At 45.0% G+C, this 21,030-nt stretch overlaps 1 protein-coding gene across 1 annotated transcript in view; it reads left to right on the forward strand.

The window, feature by feature from the left end:
- Has2 (hyaluronan synthase 2) overlaps nucleotides 1–8,244 on the forward strand; it is a 29,185-nt gene extending 20,941 nt beyond the window's left edge. Inside the window, exons 3-4 of the mRNA XM_004634442.2 lie at nucleotides 5,374–5,475; nucleotides 6,934–8,244. Coding sequence (XP_004634499.1) covers nucleotides 5,374–5,475; nucleotides 6,934–7,863 — 1,032 coding nt within the window. The 3' untranslated portion in view covers nucleotides 7,864–8,244. The remainder of the gene's footprint in view (nucleotides 1–5,373; nucleotides 5,476–6,933) is intronic.
- Nucleotides 8,245–21,030: the final 12,786 nt, after the last annotated feature.

Consider the following 21,030-nt stretch of genomic DNA (forward strand, 5'->3'; position numbering starts at 1 on the left):
TTCTGTGTCTTCTATTCTGTGAGAGTAAAGATTCTCAAAGTAGCTCTTGATAATCTTCTGAATTTCCACTGGATCTGTGGTAATTACCCCCTTTTCATTCCTTATTGCTTGTATTTGAATTTTTTCTTTCCTCTTTTTGATGAGATTAGCTAGGGGCTTCTTGATTTTATTTAATCTTTCAAAGACCCAGCTTTATGATTTGTTAATTCTTTCAACTGTTTTCTTTGTCTCAATTGAATTAATTTCTGCTTTAATCTTTGATTTTTTCCCATCTTTGGGCTCTGGGTTTGGCTTGCTCTTCCTTTTCTAGAAGTTGGAGGTGCAGCATTAGATTGTTAATTGGTTCCCATTCTGTTTTCCTCGTGTGTGAGTTCACAGCTATAAATTTCCCTCTGAGAACTGCTTTCATTGCATCCCATAAATTCCGATAAATTGTGCTTGAATTTTCATTGAGTTGTAGATATTGTTCAATTTCTTGTTTAATTTCATCTGTGACCCATTGGTTGCTAAGTAGGGTGTTGTTTAATTTCTATGTATTCATGTTTTTTTTTGTGGTTTCTTTTGTCATTTTTTTTTCCAGTTTCATTGCACTGTGTCAGATAATATGCCTGGGATAATTTCTATTTTCTTGCATATACTTGAGCAGGGCCTTTGGGCACCAGATCTGTAAGGCAGTGATCCTGAGACTCTTCAGCAAGTTTTTGAAACTAACAGTTAATTGGTAGGATTCTCATCCTGACTAATTATATATGCTGATACCTGTGAGCTAAGAAACTGCACTGAATGGCAATGTGTAATACTAAGGTCACGCTTGGAATGCCTGTCATTCTGGTCTTCTGACTACGTACTGCTTGGTATGTCATAGCAATTACTGCTATACTGTCTCTCAAGTAAATGTTTGTTTTTTTTTTTTAAAAAAAAGGTAATAAATGAAAACAAAGAGACAAGGAAAAGAAATGTCATAGGACTGTCCTGCTACGATGCTGTATATGGTTAGATTTCTAAATTTCTGTGTAAAAATATGTAATTGCCTATTCCAATTTTTAAATATTTATTTTTTCTTTTCTTCACATTCTTAAGGGATTTTAAAAAAAGAGTTGCTATGTAGAAATCACTTCAAGTGATTCTCTCTGTTACCCATCTATTGGTGGTACTGATTTTCATGACCAATTAGGCCTGAGGATTTTCTTTACAGAGTACGAAGTTTAAAGATTGTCACTTTATAGCATACTTCCCTACAATCCCCTCGTAACTCATCAAGTGCTGTTGGTTACCTGTCTGGCTTTTACCTCAGGGTGGTGCTTAAGGCTTGTCCAAGGTCATAGGCGCTATAAATTCCAGGACTCAGGACTTGTATTTAGGGTTCTTGGTTGTGTCGGCATTTGTTCTGAAAATAGGCAAAATCTTGACAATTGTTTTCAGCAATATAGAGTGACAAATTTTGTAAAAGGCTGGATAATACTTATTAGGCTTTGTCACTTTCAACTTTAGTTTTTGTCCTGTGAAAAAAAAGCTCTGGAGTGTGTATAGAAACGAGGGAACACAGCTGGATTTCAACCGAACTTTATTTAGGGACTATGAAATTTTAATTTCTTACAATTTATGGATAGCACAAAATTTTTTTTTCAATCATTAAAAATATGAAATATCCAGAGCCCTAAAGATATAATGAAAGACGCAGTGGACTGGACTTTATCTGAAGGTCTCAGCCTGCCACTCTGGGTTTGGTCAGGGGTAGAGAAATGGGGCTCCCTCCTGGCTGGACAGTGGTACCCAAAGGCTGTGGGCTTATGTTCTTGATTCTGTGGTGCAAACTGAGGTGGCTGGTTCTCCCCAGTAATGTCTTTCTGTCCTTGATATTTTCTACTCATGTTACTCATGCATTGAGACTTTACATCCTTTTCCCGTCTCCTTAGTGCAAACTCTTGCAGCTATTGATCATGTGGTTTCAGAAACCTTCAGCGTGGAGGATACCTTCAGCGTGCGCTGGAACTCGCGGCTCCCTCGGCCGCCTGTATTCAGAGCAAGCCTTCTAGTATTCCTGGCCGTGAGGCCCGCCTCTGGGCGATCTGGTGGAGCCCTCAGACTCGAGCACAGAGCTAAGCAATGCCCGTGTGTGAGACTGCGCCCGGGCCACTAGTAGACGTAAGACAACGTTTTGCCGTGCTGTAAGGCTGTAAGAGCTAAGGCTGTGTTCTGTATGCCTTAAGAAGCAAGTGTCCCGGTGCTACTTTCGCAGACGGACCAAGTGTGGCTCTCCAGCTGGCGTTCAGTCATCAATCGCTACCCAGAAGCTGAACTCTGCAGCGCCTTACTCAGCATGCGCAGTGCCTGCCCAGGCCCTTTCTGAGGCCTTTCCCTTCCGAGGGAGCCGCCTCCGGGAGCTGCTGGCCCTGCTGTGGCAGCCTGTGGGCCTCCGGGAACTGGGAGGGGCGGAGCCCATTCGAGCGTGCAGAGCCTCAGAAGTGCGGTTCAAGCCTGGTCCTCAGAGGCGTTGCCCGGCCGCCTGCGCCTCCAAGCAGGCCGAGACGTTTGAAGGTTGGCTCTGGTAGCTCCCTTCCTGGTGCTGGGCTCCAGGGGCTCGGCCTTGCCTTGCACCTTCCTGTACCCTCACGGCAACAGGCCTTCCAGGCTGCCTTGGGGCCTGTTCAGCCGGGCGCAGGCGGGCCCCGGAGGCAGCATGTCACTTGGGGGGGACTCGGCACGCCCTAGTGGCAGGGACAGCATGCCAGTGATGGAGCCTGGCCACTGCGCTCTGCCCAAGCAGGTGCTTCTGCGTCCCTGAGCTAGCTGACTGGCCCTGGGCCTTACATTCTAATGATTCATTTAAGCTGCTGTAGTTTGTTTGTTTGTTTGTTTGTTTTTTTAAACCAATATTTTCATTAGCAAAAGGAGAACTGTTAGAAAATTTAAGGGAGAAACTTGAAAAATGTGAGTCTCCTTAGCTAATGGGTCAAGGGGCTCCCGCTACGTGTATCTGCTGTCACCTTCGACTTTGGAACCTTCGTGTTTCTATAAATCACCTGGTTAGTTTCTTTTCCATTATTTTTATACAGGAGTTAGAAAATAGTTGCGAAGTTATTTTTGGTTGTGAGTACAGTCGTGGGCTGCTTAATAACGGGGGCACTCTCTGGGAAGGGAGGCATCGGGTGATGTCCTGTTCCCCACACCCCGGAGGGCGCTCACACCAGCCAGCGTGGCCACGAGGGCGCTGGTGATGCAGCTCACGTAGGTGGCCACAGCCACAGAAGCGGCCATGCCTTGATTCAGTGTGGACCAGAAAGCCAGACCTGAGGGCGTTTCGGTGGGTGAAAGCAGGGGCCGGTGCGCCTGCGCAGCAGAGCCGACCTTGTCCCGGTGGGGTGTCCCGGTGGTGCGTCCCCACTTGGCACAGTTTATCCATGGGGTCTCACTGTGCAGCCAGAATGAATGCAGCCCCAGGAATGAGCGCTGCCGCAGGCAGTGGCTTAGTGCGTTTCCGTTGCTGCAGCAGAAGATGCGAGACTAGCTGGCCTCCCGAGAGGTCTGACCCCGCAGAGCTGTGGAGCTGAGCAGTCCAGCACCTGCGGGGCGTCCGGCCAGGCTCACACACTGCCCCCCGAGTGCAGAAGTGCGAGCCCCCCATGGGCCGCACCAGGAAGGCCCCGCTCTAGGGCCTCGGGGAGCCGCATCGTCACGCGGGGGATGTAATTTCCATGCAAGTTTCAAAGGCACCAAACATCTGCGAAGTGTGGCAGGCAGGGAGCGGGGGTCCCTTGTGTGCTTTACTGTTCATGCGGAGGCAGTGCCATCCGGCACAGCGTGCCTAGGGGCGCCACTGCCTCGCTCTTTTCTCCAAAGTGCACAAGCGAGGCCTTACTCTGATGGTGAGGAGCGGGAGAGTCTCAAGCAGCCCAGCACTCCATCCACACTGTGGAATATGCTACCGGGAGAAGACAGCGTTACCATACTGCCCCAGAGAGGACACCCTCATCGCTGTCTGAGGGAGGGCACTGTCACTTAGTGACTAAGCCACGACTAAGCCTAGTAGGACAAGCCCACGTCCCCGCAGATGTAGGCAGTGTAATTCAGTCAGCTTATTACTGAACAGGTGCTATTTTGGTTTCTCTCATCTGCTTTATTCTGAAAAGCCTGATTGACAGCCCTCTGCTCTTTGACTTCTGATAGCAGTATCTGGCAGTGAGGCATAGGGACAAGTGAATTACAGTAGTTTTTTTCAAAAGTTGTAGTTGGTTTGGTTACAGCACTGGTTTCCCAAAGTTTGGGACCTCATAAAGATTGTTTTTAAGAACAATAATTAGGGACCAGAGAGATAGCTCAGTAAACTAAGTGCTTGCTTGGCAAGCGCAGGGTCCGGAGTTCAATCCCTGGCACCACAAGAAATAATTTAAAAAACCCCAATAGACCTTTATAGAATGACGGAAGACGGTTTTGAAATGCAACAGCCTAGGTGAGCAGTTAACATTCTAGGTAGAGGGGAGCCCTGAGGGCACCCCTGCTCTGCTTTTTTTTTTTTTAAACTTAAGTTTATTGGTACAATTTAGTTATACATAATGATCACATGCATTACAGGGAGTTTGTATCTGTATGTGATATATCTTGATTCCTTTTGTTCCCCCCTTCCTGTCCTCTCTTTTCAAACTCCCTTCCCCTCTCTCATCACAAAGCTGTTTTCCTTTTCACATTAACTTTATTGAGAGTCTGCCTCTTGGTGTGATTAATGTCTTGTGAAGGACAAACCGCAGTCCTGTGCTGCAGACCTGCTCAGTGCCTTGTAGAGAGCTGCTCATGTCTGTTTTTCTCTCTGTAGAATTCTGTTCTTTTATCCTCTAGGAGAATTGCTCTCTGTTCTTTTATTCACCCTATTAAAATTAATTTAAGTTTAGCACATTAGAAAATCCTTGATAAATATGTCTTCCCTTCAACATATTGCTGTAGAATATCTTACTGCTCAAAACTAAGGGACACTTTGTTTGCTTAGGGCACCTTGATTAAAATTGCTTTATTTAAGGCAGTTGACAAGAAAGCCACCTACGATGCCCGACCCTCGGACTGCTAATCAGGATGTGAGCCTCTTCGACCAAAGTTTGGGACCCCTCTGGCAAGCCTGAGCAGGCCTCTTGTCTTACGTCTCATACCCAGAGCATGATCTTGGCTGGTCACTAACCTACTGCCCAGTGCCACCCCCTTAAACACCCAGCCTGCTGCAAGCTGAGCACTTTGTACTGGGCGTGGGGGTCACAAGCCCCTGCGATCCCTGAGGCCATGTCGTAGGAAGGCAGCGGGCGGAGCACGCAGGCCCTGCGGTGACGGGTGAGACGTGCTCAGAGCGTGCTCTTTGCTGTCCCTCATTCTCTGCTCTCTTCTTCACAGGTGTGCGACTCAGACACCATGCTTGACCCCGCCTCATCTGTGGAGATGGTGAAAGTTCTAGAAGAAGATCCCATGGTCGGAGGAGTTGGGGGAGACGTCCAGGTACACAGGCCTCGTTTTGGCACGAGACATTTGCAGCAGTGCTCACTGGTTTATTATGTACTCGCTTACTGCGCCCCAGTGCTGCCAGGGGCCGCCCTTCCTGCTTGCGCACCCTGAACTGTGCCTTGCCCCGCCTTGTGTTCTTTCAGCATCGGAGCGATGTCTGATCCCGGAGCGCAGCCTACATCATGACTGCTGCTTCCACTGTAGGTCTTTGGGCCAAAACCTTAGTGATCAAAGTCCTCCTAAAATTGGAGCCTGACAGTCAGCTCCTTACAAGAGGAGAGGAAGTGGCCTCATGGTAGGAAATACATTGTCACCTCCCTCTCTGCTTAAACTCTGGTCAGATTGTGGTTGGGAAAAATACATATTGAGGGCCAGCGAGACAGCTCAGCAGACTAAAGCGCCTGCTTAGGTAAGCTTAGGCAAGTACAGGAACTGGGTTCAATCCCCGGTACCATGTGTCATGCCAGCCCCTCCCCCGAGAGGCGTGCTGAGCCGGCCACAGAGTCTGGGTTGGTGGTGCAGGCCTGTAATCCCAGTGTGGGGCAGGCTGAAAACAGGAGGTTCACCACGATTCCAAGCTGCATAGTGAGACCCTGTAGCAACCAAATACATTAAATAAATAAATAAATTGAAAACTAAATGTAAGAAAAAAGTGGAACTTAAATCAGTAGTAGCGAGAAAGGAAAATAAATAATTAATAAGTGGGTTTTCCGTGTGATCCATTGTTTTATTCTCAGTGGAGAAACCATTTGTGTGTTTCATAAATACAAATGAAGGGAATTTGAATCTTACGCGATGAAAGCGCAGGAGCACGTGAAGCAGTGGTGGAAGATTACAGTGACTTAACGGAGGCCTGAAAGCTCCCTGGAGGGTAGATCCTGGCAAACAGTGCGAAGGGGTGAGAAAACCATTGCTTTGCCGTCCTGCCCACTCCATCCACAGGGCACTGAAAGGAGAGAACCAAGGCAGCGAGAAAGCACGCAGATTCTAGAGAGATGCAGTAAAGGTGCTACTAAGAAAATGCCTTAGCTACGATGCCGGGAAGAGCTTACAAACTTTAATCTTCTGTGTAGAAAACCACTGTTTCAAGGCTCCAGTGTAGGGGGATGGCCACGCTGAGTGTCTCTTCACTGGGACTCCGGAGGCGAGCAGCAGAGCAGGTGCAGCTGCGTGGGGCAGTTGGAAGTCAGCCACAGGGCAGGCCCAGAGGGCTCAGACCTTCCCGTTGTGGCCGAAGGGAAGGAGGCACGAGAGAGGCATCCAGGCCATATGGGCACACAACGAAAACAGTATTTGCTGAGCAGACAAAATGTCACCCTATCAAAAACTGGAAGGAAGTCAAAATCGGTGTAGAGTAACGAATCTCATGCTAGGTGGCGGCCTCATGACAGTTCAAGGTTGCTTGGTACTGCAGCGAATGCTTACCTTTGTTTCCTTTTGTTTCCTTTGCAGATTTTAAACAAGTATGATTCCTGGATCTCCTTCCTCAGCAGTGTGAGATACTGGATGGCGTTTAACATTGAGAGAGCCTGCCAGTCCTATTTCGGGTGTGTCCAGTGCATCAGTGGGCCCCTGGGAATGTACAGAAACTCCCTGCTGCATGAGTTCGTGGAAGATTGGTACAACCAGGAATTTATGGGCAACCAGTGCAGCTTTGGTGATGACAGGCACCTAACCAACCGGGTGCTGAGTCTGGGCTACGCCACGAAATACACAGCTCGATCCAAGTGCCTTACCGAAACCCCGATTGAGTATCTCAGATGGTTGAACCAGCAGACCCGCTGGAGCAAGTCTTACTTCCGAGAGTGGCTGTACAATGCCATGTGGTTCCACAAGCACCACTTGTGGATGACCTACGAAGCAGTCATCACTGGATTTTTCCCCTTCTTTCTCATTGCCACAGTGATCCAGCTCTTCTACAGGGGTAAGATCTGGAACATCCTCCTCTTCTTGTTGACTGTCCAGCTAGTAGGTCTCATAAAATCATCCTTCGCCAGCTGCCTTAGAGGAAACATCGTCATGGTTTTTATGTCTCTCTACTCAGTGTTGTACATGTCAAGTTTACTTCCTGCCAAGATGTTTGCAATTGCAACCATAAACAAAGCTGGGTGGGGCACGTCTGGAAGGAAAACCATTGTTGTCAACTTCATCGGACTCATCCCAGTGTCAGTGTGGTTTACAATTCTCCTGGGTGGTGTGATTTTCACCATTTATAAGGAATCTAAAAAGCCATTTTCTGAATCCAAACAGACAGTTTTAATTGTTGGCACTCTGATCTATGCATGCTATTGGGTCATGCTGTTGACACTGTACGTGGTCCTCATCAACAAGTGTGGCAGGAGGAAGAAGGAGCAACAGTACGACATGGTGCTGGACGTATGACCGGAGCCGGCTGGGTTTGCAGTTACGCTCATGGGACCTCCTCCAGGGCTGACAGTTTGTGGCAGCAGGCAGGGCCGCCAGGAAGACACTTCGCTGCTGCTGGAACTCGAACAAAGACATTTCTGTGGTTTGTTGTGATTCTGCCAAAGCAAAATAACGCATCAAGAAGACCCTCCGATGTAACCTGTTGCGTCTAGAAAACAGAATGAACCCTCTGTGTGCGCACTTTGTCCTGTCCTGCACGCCGCCTGGCAGCGCTGGCCCTATATACCTCACTAGCTGTGCTTTCTGTGGGTTCTCATGGGAGAAAACGATTTCGGAGACTCAAGGAAAAGTCCTTTCAGCCTGTACAACTAATTTATGGACTGCTCAATAGCTAATGTTTTGGAAGGATTCTCTTTTTTAATTATACCAAATGAAGTGCCAAAGGAAATCTCAAAGGCTGTGCTATGTTTTGACGTAATTGCACTGTGTTTTAAAGTTTTGTATGCCAATTTTTAAAACAGATTTTGCATATTCTGTATTTTCTGCCAAAATACACCTTTCTTCGTCTTTTTTTTGTTTTTTAATGAAATACGTTCTGAAAAAAAATCCATTCCTAAAAAAATACCTGCCCAAAATGTGAAGCTTGGTTGACTGATGTTTATAATAGAATAAAATGCTTTTGTCTTTCTACCTTTTAAAATTGAAGAGTTTTATATTTCTGTGAAAATATTTCAAAACTTTCAATATTTTAACTATATTTTCATTTGTTTCGGAAAAGGTCAACATAACTGTCATGTATTGTCAGTAAACATACTTATTGTCTTGTGTACAAAAAAGAAATCATCGAAAATTAAGGCCAAAGGGGTAGAAAAGTGCAATTTTTTTCTTGCAGTTCTTTCTTTCTTTTTTTTAAAGGGAGGCTAGGCATCAAAAGAAAACACTAGTTGTCCAGCACTGAACACAACCCGAGCACCAAGTGTTAGTAATCTTAGAAATCCCTGCAGGTTTTCCCAGGCCAAGTAGACTGGGAAGCAGAAAATTCACCTGCATAATCCAGATGTGTGACTCACGCGCTGCTACGTGTGCGTGGGCTGCACCTGTCTACTCTCTCTGCTTGCCAATTCCATACTACATGCTAGTACGATGTTTACATGGGTGACTTGGACGCATTATGACAAGAATGAGGCACCCAGATTCGGAATTGACAGATTGAAAGTCCTCGGCCTTCCAAGGCGGTCGCTTCCAAGTTGCCTAGATGATGGCTTCGTTTCTTCTGCCTCGGCATCCACCACCGCGTCTGTGCAGCAGAAATGGTATGATGGCTTCATCAGCCTATCGAGAATCGGCACATACAAAAATGACAGCCAGGTACTCTAGACTTGACTCAGCCAGTGACTGTGGCGCCTCAGTGAGCCAGCCCGACCTTCTGAAGGTCCGGCTCGCCTTGCAGCCGGTGCTGTGGAGACCCGTTAGGACACACGCAGACCCACGGACAGCGGCGGCGCTCGCTGAGCGAGGCGGCGGCTGCGGAGGCGCTGCCGGCCTGGGCTTCCCTGGCTGCGGGCAGCTGCGGCACACTGATCCTGAGGAAAAGCTGCACCTTCTACCTTCCAGGCACACCCAGGTCCACTCACGTGCTGAAACACTTGCGGATTCGAGAGCTTGTGGGGAGCAGACACGCCACGCCAATCAGTGAGATTAAAACTTGAGTTTGCCTTTTTAACTATTTATGTTCTAAGTTAAGCTTTTATAACACTCAAATGTCAAATTCGCTCATTCTTATAAAAATTGGATTAATTGCCTGTATTTATTTTAGCAATTATTCAATGTATTTCCAGTATAGGATGTATAGTATAATTGATTTTTTTTGTAAATAAAATATTTTTGATAAGATTATTGCTGTCTTTTTTTAAGGAAGGGGAAACTTTTCCTGATCGTATTGGTATGGATTGAAGAATGGGTATACAGTGACATGAGCATCGTTGGCCCAAGATAATGTGTCACTTCATGTCACAGTTCTTAGTAAGGTGGCTGTCCTCCAAATTGGTGTGGTTTTAAAACCAATAAGACACACACACACACACACACATCACATCTCAATGTTATCTTTGACTTTATGTCCCTTGAAAGTGCAAATTTATACAAACATTTTTATAGTAATCTACAGTATTTATAGTAACCAATCAGCATTCCCTAAGAATATATGAAGATCCTGGAGATGTGTTATGCTCAAAACTGTAGCTTTTGTATAATAAAATCACAATTTGGTAAAAATTACTTAAATATGGTTGTCTCTAATACTGAGGATATGGCCAATTTACATTCCGTTTTTGTATTCTCCAAATAGCATAAAAATTTGTTGCTTTTTTATGGTATTTGGATAACAAATACGGTCTTTAAAAGTGAGTTGGGAGGGCCAGCATGATAGCTCAGTGGACTAAGTACCTGCTTAGGCAAGCTCCGGAACCCAGGTTCAATCCCCGCCACCGCATGTCACACTGGCCCTGCCACCAGGTGCATTGAGCCGGCCACAGAGTTCCGGCCTCGTGGCCCATACCTGTAATCACAGTGCTGGGGAGGCTGAAAATGAGAGGATCACTATGAGTCCGAGGTGCAGAGCGAGACCCTGCAACAACTAAATACATTTTGTAAACAGTGGGTTGGGCCGTTAGAAGCATATCCTGGGCTGGGGAACTTCCGTGGCTGATTGTCCCGTTTTATCACTTATCCCTCCAGTTCATCTTATCTCCCAATTCTATTATTTCTTTGCTCAGAATCTTTCATTACTTTTGTATCGTATCGTTAACTATAGCTACTGAGCATTACTGCCGAAGTGAAAAACAAGAATGACTGTGGCTCTATGATGCAGCCTCATGCTCTTTGGGAGATCGTGGGCCTGATGAGCCTGCACAGCTGGTGACAGTCCCAGGGGTTAATTAACCACAATTCCCTGATAAAGTGGGCTGCTGGTATCCGAGCGGTTGCAGCCTTCCAGTGCGTGGGGACGTCTCAGGTTCTGGCAGCCCTGAGCTTTACCGTAAGAATCCTCAAGGCTGCCATCCCAGGACAGAAGAGCCGCAGCTAATATGCGAATGAAAATGTGTGGCTGGGACTCAGCAACATCTTACTTAAGAACACTGAAATTTGAGTTCTACGTAAATTCATACTTGCATTAATTTCATACAAAATATTCTTTTAGGGCTGGGAGATAGCGCAGCAGTCTAAGCGCCTGCTTGGCAAGTGCAAGGGCCCGAGTTCCATCCCTAGTACTGTGGCAGTCCTGGAACCCTGAGCAGGCTGTGCTGGCCACCAAACTGGGAGTGTTGGTGCATAGCTGTAGGCCCAGTGCTGGGCAGGCTAAAGCAGGAGGATCACTACGAGTGTGAACTGCGTAGCAGGACCCTGTACCGATTAAATAAACAAATACTTGACTCTTTTCAAGGATTTAAAAAATACACACTATTCTTAGTTCCCAGCGTTACCTACATGGTCGATCAATCCTGTAGTCCATAGATGGATGATCTGAGCGACCATGGGCTTGTGTTACATGCTGGGCCTACGTGTGGTAGAGCACGTTTCCCAGAGCGGCTTCACTAGTTGCCGCGGCAGCTCTGGGTGCTGCTGCTCCTCTTGCTGTTGGTCTATGCTGACTGTTCATCGTAGCGAGTTGGCACATGGACAGGACCCACTTCACCTTCTTCTTTTCCTTTCTCTACTCCCTTTTTCACTTTCCCAGTGTTTATCCTCTAAGAGCTAGCAGTTTGGTTATGATTGCAGTTTTGCAGGCAAGGGAATTGAAGATGAATGAAATTTAGTGAATTAAGATCAGAAAGTCAGTGAGGTGGTGGTGGGGCTTTATGTCCAGGCACTCTGCCATGAAGTGCAAACCTTAACCCAGTGCTAGTCACTGTTCAACTGCCTGGGAGCGACAACAGCCCAGCAGGCTCTGCAGAAATGCAGGCTCATCTCCTTGCCCTGGCTGTCCTGAGTTGAGATCCCGAGAACCTAGTAATGCATCCTGGAATGAGTGTCTAGTGAGAACCCGAGGTGCATTTTATGCACATTGATGTTGGCTTGCCTAGGATCTTACCTTTTCTAAGGTAGCTTTACATATAAACATTTGTACTGTCATACTGAACTTTGCTGAGTTTACTATTATTTCTGTGTATTGGCAGATACCTCCTTTTAATTAAGTTTGTTAAGTACCAGTTATAGATAAGAAAAGAGGTGCACCTTCTCTCTGTACTCAAAAGTCTTAGAACTAAATAGGAACACTAAGATGACTGCATAGAGATCTGATGCAATTCTGATGTGAACTTATACATAGTGGCCCAAATCAGATGAACATGTGCAAAGAGTGGCCCAAAGACGGGAACTGAAGGAGGCAAGGGCGCAGCTAGCTCTGTGAGTCAGGACTTTAAGATAGCATGGGGTTGGGGTTGATTCTTTCAGGACATGCAAACCTGGATGGCAGTGGGAGAAACTGAGGAAAGGAGTTGAGGCGAGAGTTTAGTAGGTGGTTCTCCAGGCAGAGCTGATGCACTTATTAGAGGTGCAGGGAGTGTTTAACCAAGAAGTGGGTAAGATGGAAGAAAGTAAATTGGAAGGTGAATGTTGCTGAGCAGGACCAGTTGGAAGAAATACCAGAAAGAGTGATTATGTTTGATAGATCAAAATGCATGCAGGGATTTTTAACCAAGAAAGTCCACTATTAAAGACACAAATTTGGGGGAAAAATTCCTTTATTAAAGGCAGGGTGTTTCCTGCTTGGTTGAGTTTGGACACACCATATGGAAAGTTGTTTGCAACCGTGGCAGGGGCCTGAGCACCCTTGAGACAAGTGAGCGTCCCTCTCCCAGGCACCTGATTGCATGCATCGTCCACCTTCCCGTGCTCGCCCGTGCACCGTCTTCAGCTCTTGATATGGGAATCCCCTGCCAGAGGTTCCCAACAGCCCTGAGATCCCAGCCTTGCCACACCCGTCCATTCATCCCATGAGCTCAGGAACAAGTTCTTCGTCTCTCATCTCAACCTTTGTAAATAACTCTAATCACCTTTCTGGCCCATCTTGATTTTATCCAACACTTTCTCCAGATTTGTAAAATTACCCTAAGATGTAACTCTGGATGGACAAGTTTAAGTTCCTTTTTATTGCAGCAGTGTAAAAGCGTCACAGATTGAGGAACGCATTCAGGGTCGACCGTCTGTCCTGGGTGCCCTGCCCGAATGTTCTCCACAGAGCCACCAAGCTGAAGTTTTGCTCCCTCTAACTGCATTGGACCTTTATCCTTTATCTTTCCTTGCATTTTTAAAAATTAATCTCATTGAGAAACAAATAGCAATGAGACAGTTTCAAAACAGGTTAGTAGGACAGTTACAATAATTAATATATTACATATTGTTGTCTTCATAGTAGTTATTCATAGTATGAGAAGCAGACATGATATCCTGTCCAAACACTATTAGTACAAATCCTTCTTCTTATTGAATTAGGAGAAAGTAGCTGTATATCTAGCCTATTTTGTATATACAGACACAAAATGATCCTTCATTTGTATCCCCTTTTTTTGTTTAGTTTTGTCAGAGATGGGTATTCCATTGCCATTGAAGTATTGTAGGTGGGTGAATTCAGCAAAATAATCCAATATAGCCCAGTAGTCCATAATAGTAGTGGATTAGCCACAGGACTGGCAATGTCAGAAGTTGTTGACTTGAGCCTTTTACAGCTCAGCATATTAATATGGCTTTACTTTTTATACTTTATTTTTATGTTTTTCTGCTGGATGGTTAAGACCAAGATAAAGCAAGAACTGTATAACAAGAAATGCAACTTCTGTATCTGACAAGGTCAGTTTCTCTCCTCCTCCTTTCTTGTATTGTCTGAATTCTTCTACTTCCTACATTAAGCATCAACTTCCACAAATACCTCAGCTTGAGAGGATCGCTCCACCTTCACCTACAGTCTTTCATTCCATCTCCGCTATACGGTACTGACTTACTTGACTTACTTCATGCCATGGCTTTTGAAGTGCATGATGACACCTAGGCAGATGAAAAGCTTTGTGAGACTAAGACTATGTCTTCATCATTTTTAATCCTCCATGGTTACTAGCACAATCAGATGACCAATGAAATTTGATGAATAAGCAAATGAATCTATGAAAGGACGAGGAAGGAAGAATGAACCCAAGTCATGAATCAGACTGCTGTTTTTGTCACCAGTAAGAGTCCCTGGGCACTGCCTAAGAAGTAAAGATGTACAGTCAACAGACAATTTTTGACTACTGATTGGGTGGCAACATTTCTTGTAATTTCAAAATTGGGAAGTTATGTTTGCCTCTGCGCAGTTCCTTGAGCTCTCTCACCGTCCTCTGAGCTTCCCCTGAGTTCTTCCTGAACCCTTCATTCCCTTTGCTGCCTTTCTCTTCTAAGGTCCTACTCTACCCTTCTAGACTCAAAAGTAAGCACCTTCTCAGGGCAGCAAGCCGGGAGGTAGGAGCAGAATGCATCCTGGGAACTTAGTGCACAGCTTTTCAGAGAACACAAACTCAGTATGAACATGTGCACTGCATACATGAGGAAGGGGTCGGAACTCCCAGCCTGGCTGGGGAATAGCCAGAGGCAAAGGTACAAACAGGCAAATTCTTAATTTGTGTATTATTCTTAGTATTTTTTCTCTTGAATTTCTTACAATACTATGTTATAATTTTGTTTTTTTTTTCTTTAAATCAGCCTTGCAAGTTCATATCTGATAATCTAAAGAACTAATTTGAGGACAACATCATGCAATACAGCAACCATTGTTGAATTACTGTTGCTTCAGTGAAATTTTGTGTCATTTCTAATGTTATTTTTTTCTATTATTATTTTGTATTCTTTAAAAACAGACGGGCTGATGAAACTGGCTATCCACATGTGAAGAATGGACTTGCAACTGTTTCCCTCAGCGTGCACTAAGTCAAGACAAAGCAGACAGAGACCTAAATATTAAAGAGCGAACAATCTGCACTGCAAGGCAGTGCAGGTGAAGCCTGTGAAGAAGTAGGCAGGGCCAAGACCTTCTGAACAGAGCTTCACTCGCCCAAGAAATAATATTGAGAATCAGCGAATGTTGGTTATGTCACACTGAAAATTTATGGACAGCAGAGGACATCACCACCGGAGTACAGAGACACCCCACAGAGCAGGACAAATGGCCTGGCAGCTGCTCCTCAGACAGAAGGCCAACATCCAGAATACGTAAAGAACTCAGAATAATTAGACCTCCCCAAATTTCAGCCATCCCATAAAAAACGAGCATCTGAAATGAATAGATGCTTCACGGAAGAAGAGCAAATGACCGGTAAACATGGCGAAACGGTCAGCATCTGACCAGGCTGCCTCGACTCTTGTGAAAAGGAGGAAAGGATCACGGACGGCAGGGATGCACAAGGCCGGCCACCTCACACCCGTTCGCGGAGCTGTAGCTTCCAGCTCCAGCTTTTAAAGCTGCTCACAAGCCCTGAGGCTAGTGTCTGTGACCCTTTCACCCAGCTCTTCTGTGGACAGCTTTGTAATACAGACATCCTAATTTTTACCTCCTGTGCAAATCTGTTGCACCTTAAACTGACTCTTTGAGGCTATCCTTAAATTTGTGTCTCTTAGAAGGAGTTTTAGATAATTATAAGATTTCAGACTTATGCGTCTTTAATATTTAGAGTTTAAATACAAAGCCTCCACGTGGTAGTCTCGGCCAGAACTTGAAATGTTTGGCTTCATTAAAAACTATGGAAACATGCCAAAAATGGACCTAAAAGTCTCACCCAAAATCAAATTGCTGTCATATTTGCCCTTTTGGAAGTGGACAGGGCTAGGCGAGCCGGCAGCCCTGCCCCATTGTGTGCTCGGCTTTAGGTACAGACGGAGTGTATTCAGGGCTCTGCTCTGCTACTTAGCAACGTACCACTGAGGACTTGAGAAAATTATGCCACTTCTCTGAGTCTTGTTTTATTCATCTGAATTATAGGGGGAATGACAGTCACCTCTCAGTGTGATTATATTATCAAGGTATATTGTTTGCCCAATAATAAGAGTTTAATAATTTTTTCTCCTTGCTCTCTTGCAAATAACCAACTTCATTAGTGTTTCTTTTTACTTATGATTTCTTTCCTTATAAAACACTGTCAAAAAAAAAAAAGAACAAACTCATTGCAGACAATTTTGCTTCTGACAAAATGTTATATCATACTTATTTATTTGCAGTACCGAGAATTGAACTCAGGACCTTGTGCTTGCCAGCCAAGCACGTATTCAATGAACTATCTCCCTGGCCCCACAAAACATTATTTAAGGTCTAAAATATTGGTTCAGTTGTAGGAAGAGCACAATATTGACATTCAGTGTAATACTGGATTTAAATCCAGACTTCTATTTCTTCATAGGCAAAACAGTTTCTTCACTTGCAGGAATATAAGGAATCCCTGCTTCAGATCTCACGCAGATGGGATGGAGGTAGAAAAATAACAATCAGAAGAAATACAGGCCACTGAATATTCAGAAAAAAAAAATCTTCATATTTGAGCAACTCTTAGCAGCTCTCAACACTGGGAGGGGACTTTCAGATCTTTACCGCAGCAGAAGTCAGACGAGGCCCTGAGTTCTGCGGGCAGTTCTGAGCAGCCTCGCTGCCACCTGTCAGCAATCTGCGTCTTCTGCGCTGCTTCTCAGCGATGTCCACCCTCCCACTGGTCCAGCCTCGCTGTTCTACATTCTCCACGGAACAGCTGGCGAGGGATCTTGCCACCCGCCTGCTTAGGAGTCACACACTGGCTGCTGCTGCTTCCGGGAGCCCACGGACGGCGTGGTCTGCTGTCTCTGCCAGACTCCCTGTGGGCGCTGAGCGCTGCTTTCCTTGTTACGCTGCACGTTGGCCTTCTCTCTGTCCCTCATCCAAGACGAGCTTGTGCCTACATTGGTGCCACCCGCCACGCCTGTTTATTTTGTCTAAGGCATTCTTTTCCACGAACTGTCATGCTTGATTTCTCCTTGATTTCTCTCCTCTCCTGTTCTCCTGTCCTCTAGATCCTTTTTAAAAGAGTCCTTTCTCTGCTGTGCAAGCTAGTGTAATGTGCTGACTCTCGCCACTTTCTATCCTACATTGATTTTGTCAATAAACTTAACACTTTTGGAAATTAGTATATTTATATTTTTGTGCTTGACCTTTTTTTTTTTTTTAATGTTTTTAGTACAGGGTCTGCAGGATCTACAGGGGCTCACTATGTGAGACTAGATCAGACTCGTAGTGATTGTCCTGATTTCAGCCTCCCAAGTGCTGGGACTACAGGCGCCACCATTCCCAGTCTCAATCGCTCTCTCAGTGTGCCCTGAGGGTGGGGCCAGAATGGCCCGCCTAGGATCGAACCCCAGCCACTGCGCTCTGCCTAAGGAGGTGCTTTAGTCCACTGAACTATCTGGCTGGCCCTTGTCCTTGATTTTGTCTCAATACCTGGAGTTCAAATTTCAGAAAGCAGGGACACAGACTTCATCTCAGAGCTTATAACAGCTCTCAGCCTATGCTAATGCCAAAAGAATGTGACTGAATATGTACAGACAGAAAGTAATAATGCCAAATGCTTTCGACTCTTAGTAAACCTTGGATATAATGATCCAAAACTGAAACATAAGACAAACCACAAAGAAGATGAAAGTTTAACAATGACTAACTTGTTTTAATTAGTAATTGTTTTAGAGCATTAGGGTAATCATAGTCATTTAGGTAATTTATAGCATTAAGGTAATTACAAGAAAAATATAGCATCAACTGAGACGTTTTTACACTTACCTATTTTAAACAAAAAACAGTCTTGAAAATTTAATTTAATTCCAGAAAAGTGTGGTTATCCAAGAACAGATAAAAAATGTGTAAGGATCGTGGCTGTGCTATACCAAACAGATAAAAGGCAAAATTGATTTTATACCATAGGTCTGTACAAATCAATAAAATCCTATCTTCTTTTCCTGTATGTATGCTTAGATTTCATTCATAAATAACAAAATACATCATTGCAGTTATTTCAGTAGAATGAAATTCTTGGAAAAAAGCCTGAAGCGCTAACTCGCAAGATTTATGCTTACTTCTTTCTCCTTCCGTCAATTTCCTGAGGTATTTAACCTAAACAGAACAGTCTTTTCTGCAAGCGGAGCGCGCAGTCTTCCTGCGGCGGGAGGAGCTCCACCCAGTTCATACATGCCGTGGTGCCTTTGGTTTCCCATCTCTTCTTTGCTTCAACCCCCCATGGGAGTTCTTACTTTTTTCAAGCAGCCTGTGAGTGTTCAGCCTCCTTTTTGGCCTTTACAAACCTGTGGCAGGCACCTCCGCAGCTGGTCGGCCCCCTTTCAGGGCCTGACTTCTCAACCCTTTTCTTTTTACGAGGACGTCCAGATCTGTCCCTGGCTCCGCAGCCCTGAGGGAGCTCCTCCCCTGGGCCTTCCGCAGAGTACTGACTCTGAGACTCTTTCATTCTGCAGTTTCTTTTCTGGAGCGTTTTCTCTTTCTCCTTCTAAATCTCAAGGCTGAAGTTTTCTGTTCAGAATGTCTTTTGTGAAATTCTTGAAATTTGTTCCATGTATTTAAGGGAGTTCCAGAAGAGTACTCTTCATAAGAATTCACTTTGGTCTCTGTTTTAGTTTTTGGTTCATCTTCTGAGAAAGCTGCGATTTCTGCTTCTCTAACGGGCCCATCCTCTTTGTCTTCCTGTAAGTTATGGTCACCGCTCAGCACTGTGGGCTCATCTTCAGAATCCAGCTCCGTATCACCCTCCTTTAGGCCAGGCGGCCGCAGTCGGGCCAACAGCTTTTCTTCGCTCAGAAAGTGGACATCTGATCGAAGTCCGCCATCCTTCTTAAGAGCTTGTCAACCCAACGTTACATAAATGAAAGAAAATACTTTCCTTCCTCTCTGCCACCAATCATTCTTGTTTGTTTTTGTAGCAGGGTTCAAACTCAGGACCTTACGGTTGCTAGGCAGGTGCCTGTGCCATCGCGCTGTCTCCCCAGCAGCTGTTCATTCTCGTGAGTGAAGTTCTTGGGAATCAAGTTAAGCTAGAGAAAATAATTAAAAACATGTGGAATAGGTGCGCATCGACCGTAAAACTGAAGCTTTATTCTTTTTGAAATGTTTTAGTCGATGGTGCATAAATGCTTATTAAGCTCACAAGCTAGGGTTTTGACTTTTTAGCTGCCTTTGATATCTGATGACATGTCTGATGACATTTGCTTACCTCTGAGTATCTAGAGGTGATAAAAGTAAGGAAAGGAAACACACTAATTCTTTACTCAGTGATCTGCAGTTATTGCTTGCCCAATTTCTAGCCCTGGCCAGGAAATGTCCCACCAGATTTGGCTAAGAATCTAGGATTTGTTAGTAATTGGTGATTAGATTAACCTTGCCTGAGTAGGTTTTTGGCAGAAGGAGTATTTAGTGATTAGGGAGTGCCCAGACTGCTGAGCCCACCCAGTGACCCTGCAGGATGCAGACCGACTGCCTGCACGGCTTTGACCCCATTACATCACTGTCTTCTAAATTTTTCAGAACATTACTTCTGGACATATAGATCTGACATCGCACTGTGCCTGGTTAGAACTTGGCCCAGATAGGCTCTGACTAAGAAAACGTTCCATAGGAATAGTGTTATGTGGCCACGGACAAGTCCAATAGCACCGCGAGTGCTTCCCATTTGCCCCTCTCAATCACTGAGTCATTTCCTCCGTAGACAAGATAAGCAGCCATCCGCAGAACTATGACTGCTGAGAAGGCACGTCATTCTCCAGCCTTGACCTCGCCCAGTAGAGCCTCGATTCAGATGCACACGGGCAGCACAACCATTGTATTGTTCTCTTCTGCCATTGTGGATGAGAAAATAGAGAACCAAACTGCAACCCAAACCCACTGCTAAAATATTTTTTTCTTTTATTTACCACATGTGAATGATACAGTGAAGAGAAACTTAGCTTTAGAGGAAATGTTAATTAACGAATGTTAACTCTCATCCAACCAGTTCATTCTTATGAGATTTTGGTTAGTTTTTAAGTTTAAACTCAGCTTCCCGTATTGCCCAACCTCCTTTGCATAGCTTTGCTAAGAGTCAGTGAGTCCATCTGTTATTTCCACGTAGCGTTTGTATTTTCAATATCAATTCAGTTAATAAATATTATCTTTGGCTTAAAGTTGTGAATTACAATCTCCACTCTGCCATTTCTCAAATATGAAGTCTTAGACAGCTAACACAGACTTGGTGAGATGAAGCTTCCCCATTGAAAGTGAACCTGTTGGAGGCGAAAGAGCAAGACTAGGCTGCAACAAAAGCGAGAAGCGTACTGAGGAGACCGGGTGAAAGCCAAAGAAAAGAGAGCAAACATTGTTGTGCATGAGGAAAACTTTTGTCTGGCTTCATAATCTTTCCCAGGGTAACTTCCCACGGTGACCAAGGCTCCTGCTTGTCTCCTTTTCCTGCTCTGCGCTCTTGAATACAGGATCTCAGCAGGGCGATTCTGGCTGGCCCAGCGTAGGCCCACGCCCAGCTCTTGACTGAGGGAAGGCAGAGTTCTTCCACAGTCATTGCCACCAGGGCTGTACACGGAAGGAGGAAGGGATTCTCCAAAAGGGTTCCAAAATGGGGTCCTCAAAACCACAGACATTCGGGGAACCCTTCTGTGGGGTTAATATGATAATGAAAGCCATTAAAATTGTGGCGGAGCTGGATTTAGAGTACGCACAAGTGCTTTACTTATCCTTTTTATTATTTCCAACAGAAAGTTAAATACCATCTTTGCTTCACTTGCTACATTTGTTTAAAAAGAAGAAGAGTATTATAGAAGCATGAATCTCAAGGCTTATGAAGGTAATTTAATGGTCTTTTATGTGTAATGAGGCATCCCAGAACCTAGTACTTTAAAACAACAATGATTTATTGTATCTTACAATCCACAATTGTGAGAAACAGTTGTGTGGAGTTGTCTAAGGCTGAAGGGTATAAGACAGTTTGAGCCCATAACTCTATTTTTACCTCCTTGATTCTAAAACAAATCCTGCGAAGCCTGGATAATGGTGCTTTCGGAGCAGGTGGCGTCACCACCGTCTCCCTCTCTCCTCCTCAAGCGTTCTTTCCAGCAGGGCGTGAGCCTCTTTGTGTGACATCAGCACGA

Source organism: Octodon degus, unplaced genomic scaffold (genome assembly GCF_000260255.1).
Source record: "Octodon degus isolate 3935 unplaced genomic scaffold, OctDeg1.0 scaffold00062, whole genome shotgun sequence".
In the NCBI taxonomy this organism is placed as follows: domain Eukaryota; kingdom Metazoa; phylum Chordata; class Mammalia; order Rodentia; family Octodontidae; genus Octodon; species Octodon degus.